Consider the following 4,870-nt stretch of genomic DNA (forward strand, 5'->3'; position numbering starts at 1 on the left):
CCACAGCAGCCACTTTGCCACTGCGAAGAGAGTCAGTTGAAGAGTGAAGCCAACACTGAAATGCAGGGGTCCCCAACCCCTGGGCTGTGGATTGATACTGGTCCATGGCCTATTAGGACCTGGGCCACACAACACAAGTGAAGTTTCATCTGTATTTGCAGCCACTCCTCAGCACTAGATTCTCATAGGAGCACCAGTCCCTGGTGCCAAAAAGTTTGGGGACAGCTGCTGAATTGGCAGCATGGTGCTGGCCTACTTCTGGGTTTCCTTTTACGAAGGGCAACTAATCTTCCTTAGGGTTAAGCTGGTTGAACTGGAGCTTTTTGTCACTGACCACTAAATACATCCTGACTGATACACATAAAGTTTAAGTTCAGCCTGGGTAATGAGCATCTATGAAAGCAGAGGCTAAGGGGAAAGATGATGGGAGAGACTCACCTATGGCTGAACACCTATTATGTGCCACACTTTGCACTAGGCCTTTTACATAGGTCTCTCCTTAATCCTTAGACCAGACCTTTGAGGCAGCTACTACAATTTTACCCCACTTAACAGAAGAGGAAACTGAGGCTAAGAGGCAAAGACACTTTCCTGATTCCACCTGGCAGGGCCAGGATGTTAACCCAGGTCTGCGGTGGCATTTGGCCAGCCTGGCAAGGGAGGAGCCTCAGCTTAAGCTGAGCCACTGTTCCCTGCAAACATCCATCATCACCTCGGAACTGAGGACGCTGATCTGCTCGACAGCTGACAGCCCCCCAGAACCAAGAGCCCACCCAAAAGAGACAGGGAACCTGACTGGGTTCCACTCAACTGTGGGGACACCATTGTCAACACCTACAGGATGATTCCACTTGAGCCCTTCTTCTTCCTTCCTGGAGGACAATGATTCGGGCAGACCACTTGGCCGAGTGGTCAGTTGTCGGAAACCAGCTGACCAAGTCAAACCAGGTCCCTGAATGGGGGAGCGGGGACTGAGAATAAAGAGAAGACAGACAGGGTGCAGGAGGGAGAACAGATCTCACAACTGTCTCTCCGAGTTTATTTCTTAGGCTCCTTTTTATACATAATCTGTTCCTTTGTGTATCCCAAGATAACATAGTTAAAGTAACATCTTGAAGATCAAAGTACAATCGAAACTCCCTTCATAACTCCTGTTTCTAATCTTAATCTTCTTCCTCCTGGAATTCCTCAGAACCAGCCTTTTCCCTTCTATATGCAAGCAGGCTTCCCAAGATAATCCATGCACTCCTTTGAATTTTGGGAGCTTTAGCTCCCTACAATTCCCCCTTTTTTACTTTATAGTAGACTGTGCCTGTCTTAGGTGGCTTCCTGCGAAACATGGAGCTTACCCGTCATTGGAACATGTATTCCATCATACATGCCCTGTCTTAGGTTGTCCAGTTTCCAAGAAGTCCTTACCCGTCTTTGACTACCAGCCACTATATTGGGGCATTTTTATTTTTTAATTTTATTGCATGTATCTCGGAACCAACATCTCGCACTGCTCGTATTGCGCATTTCAACAGATATGGCAATAAACACAAGATGACTAGCGTGAAACAGGCTAGAACGATAACAGATCCTAATAAATGAGTAAATGGTCCCCAAGTAGGGACTAAACCTTTTAAACCCTTTATAAATTCTTGCACTGTTTGATCAGTATTTATTTGTAGTTCGGGAGCTTCTTTTAAGGCTAAAATGTCTCGATGTAATTGAACTAAATCTAATGACATATTAGCACGATGCCAGATCCCTTGTAAATGATTTTTTGTCTTATCCCAAGGATGGATGGTACTATTATACCTTTTTGGAGTTACACAAATCCATCGATATTGTACATGGCAACGTAAGCGGGAGGACAATTTTAAGGCTTGAACTTCTTCTCCCAAAAAGTTTACTGTTTCATATAGTGCATCTAATTTTTGTTCCATTTTTTCATCAATACTTTCTTGAGATCCCATAGCTAATGAAACATTTATTGTCAGGTCATTAACAAATGTTGCAGTTTGCACAGAGTTGGACAAGGATATGGCAGCAGTGGTGGCTGTAACCACCAAGGTGACAACTGCAAGAATACCTGCCACAACAACAGCCACAGCCCTTTTAGATCTTCCTAATGCCATGTTAATCTCTTGTAAAACCTGTAACCCATATTCATCAAACCAAGGGCCTGTAAGGTTAACAGGAACCATGATAAATGGCGGTTGTCTAAGCACGAGAACAGAAGTGTTAGCAGGAGTAACACAATTAGACAGCTGACAATTATTACAAGATACATTAAATTGACTAGTATTATTATCTACGGTAATATTGAAATTTCCTAACAATAATATATATGGGACATTAACACAGGTTCTAAGGGCATATGAGAATCTTTCTCCTGAACCACTACTGTGTGAATTGGTCCGAGATTCATTAGTCATGCTAATACTCATTGTCACAAGTCCGGCAGCCAGTTTCCAAATATGAGTCTGCCAAGCGCCAGAGCTTGTTTTCCAGAGTCCAGCAGATAAAGCAGTCCCAGTGTCATAAGGCCGAGAGAAGTCCCAAACAGTTTCATTAAATCCTGTTACCCGGTACAAAGTGACATTCTCTTGATGACAACGATGCCACCATACTGAATCTTTTTGCACATGCCTCTTCGAGTGACAAAGTTCAAACGGGATCGTATCATTGTTGCTTACAGCTTCGCCATCAGGAGCCCCAAGCATAACAGCCCCTTCTGTAAGCCAGTCTCAGAATAAGGGACCTTAAGTACAGGAATAAGTTGTCCTTCAGAATTCAGGCCCTTAAATTTCACCGGAGGAGGGTCCACACCTGCTATAACTGTGGGATGTAGAGGATGCAAAAAATCCTCTGGAGTCAGAATTTTACTCGGAGTGTCCATAGCAGGTAGTTGCAGCAGTTTACCGCCTCGTTTCCCACTTATTTGCACAGTAAGTTGCTTAAGTTGGCGCTTAAGCCGATCAATTTCTTTATGAATGTTATCTGGTACTGCGGGTTGGGCAACGCCTCCAATAGCTACAAGTGGAGCTGAATCTTCATCAGGCGAATGATATCTAGCGGCCTCCTCCTCATCATCATCAGTAAAAATGGAGTCGAAAGGAGGGGGAGGCATCAGAAGGCACAACCACAGCAGCCTCAGATTCGTCATACTCATGAACAATTTTTGTTTTAAGTACAGGTGACATTTGTTCTTTAATCTGATCTCTTTCATGCTTAGGGTCTAAAGAATCTCTAATCAAAGTCCAAAGCCCAAAAGTATCTACCGGAACCTTAGTAGGTCCGTGGGCATCATAGTAATCCTGTAACTTTTGACCCACTCTTAACCATGTCTCTAAATCAATTGTCCCTTCCTCAGGAAACCAGGGACAAACTTCTATAAATTGCAAGAACTTCATTAACTGTTGCTGACGTACTTTAGCTCCTCTAACTCTAAGCATATTCTTAAGCATATGTACAAATAGCAGTCGACTATTTCCTTGGCCCATTGTATCTTCCCTTTCAGTTTCTATATTACAAAAACTCCTGCGTACTCACCTTCACCGCCCGTGTCTTTGGCCAATCTCGAGTGCACTCGTCTTGCGGTGGGTCCTTGCTATTTTCCCCCGTTTTCAGGTCCCTGTTCGGGCGCCGCTTGTCAGAAACCAGCCGACCAAGTCAAACCAGGTCCCTGAATGGGGGAGCGGGGACTGAGAAAAAAGAGAAGACAGACAGGGTGCAGGAGGGAGAACAGATCTCACAACCGTCTCTCCGAGTTTATTTCTTAGGCTCCTTTTTATACATAATCTGTTCCTTTGTGTATCCCAAGATAACGTAGTTAAAGTAACATCTTGAAGATCAAGGTACAATGGAAACTCCCGATACTCCCTTCGTAACTCCTGTTTCTAATCTTAATCTTCTTCCTCCTGGAATTCCTCAGAACCAGCCTTTTCCCTTTTATATGCAAGCAGGCCTCCCGAGATAATCCATGCACTCCTTTGAATTTGGGGAGCTTTAGCTCCCTACAGTCAGTCGAGACAGCGGGACACTCTGAGCTTCCTGCTGCCCTTCCTGGCAAGGGCCTCAGAGAACACTTTACCTTGGCAGGAGTTTAAAAAAAGAGAGAAATAAAGGATCTTTGACCATTATTATGCAGTGCCTAGTGCACATAAATTTATCACTTGGCAAAAACAAGCTGTCCCATCATAAATCACAGTGCGATGGGCACATAAATTAAGAAAGTGATTTCGGCCTAGCTGTGCATGCAAGCCACAGCCCTGGTGGGTGAGTCGGAAAGGTGACAACCCACTTCTTAGGCCCACTGTCCTACTCTCCTCTTCATCCATCTCTCAAGTCTCAGCCCCCAAATGCTTTTCTAATTTTTATTTATTTTATTACAAAGGCACAGGATTCGTACCAGCAGGAACACGGAAACTATGATGGATGTTTAAAACAGAGGGTGTTAAAGCAGGGACTTGGTTATGCAGGCTACAGAAAGGCTGAGAAACCAAGCAAGGGACAGCGAGGTGACCCAGAGATTAACCACAGCAAGAAGCTGCTGCCCCGGCCCCAAGGTGGGAGGACAAAGAGAGAAGATGGTGTTTTTCAGGTCCAGGATCTGGGGTCACCCAGAAGAAACTGAACCACAGGAAGGCTGCCTGGTGACACTGGAGCCACAAGAGAGACACGGCCACTGCTCAAGGCCCTGCCCAAGGGGCAGACATAAGGGAAACACCCAGGCTTCTCCCTTCCTCCTGCCTTCCGGCCTCCCATCCGGGCCTCCCATCCGGGCCTCCCATCCAGGCCTCCCATCCGGGCGGGCCTCCCACTGACTGAGTCCAGCGACTTGGGCAGCTGGGAACATGCTGGCTGCGGGAGCCAGTCTGCT

The 4,870-nt window shown here is 45.6% G+C and overlaps 1 protein-coding gene across 1 annotated transcript; it reads right to left on the reverse strand.

The window, feature by feature from the left end:
* Positions 1 to 1,235: 1,235 nt before the first annotated feature.
* On the reverse strand, positions 1,236 to 2,794 carry LOC120622946 (endogenous retrovirus group K member 13-1 Env polyprotein-like). Its single transcript, XM_039888770.1, has 2 exons — positions 1,789 to 2,794; positions 1,236 to 1,273 (listed from the first exon to the last, which is right to left on the reverse strand). Exons 1-2 carry the CDS (start codon positions 2,709 to 2,711, stop codon positions 1,267 to 1,269), a joined length of 930 nt encoding a protein of 309 aa, XP_039744704.1. The 5' UTR covers positions 2,712 to 2,794; the 3' UTR covers positions 1,236 to 1,266.
* Positions 2,795 to 4,870: the final 2,076 nt, after the last annotated feature.

The sequence above is a fragment of the Pteropus medius genome, unplaced genomic scaffold (genome assembly GCF_902729225.1).
Source record: "Pteropus medius unplaced genomic scaffold, Ma_sr-lr_union100, whole genome shotgun sequence".
NCBI lineage: Eukaryota > Metazoa > Chordata > Mammalia > Chiroptera > Pteropodidae > Pteropus > Pteropus medius.

Bases quoted from the DNA above. Each gene is read 5' to 3' on its own strand.
- LOC120622946 (XM_039888770.1), bottom strand. From the start codon at position 2,711: ATGCTTGGGGCTCCTGATGGCGAAGCTGTAAGCAACAATGATACGATC.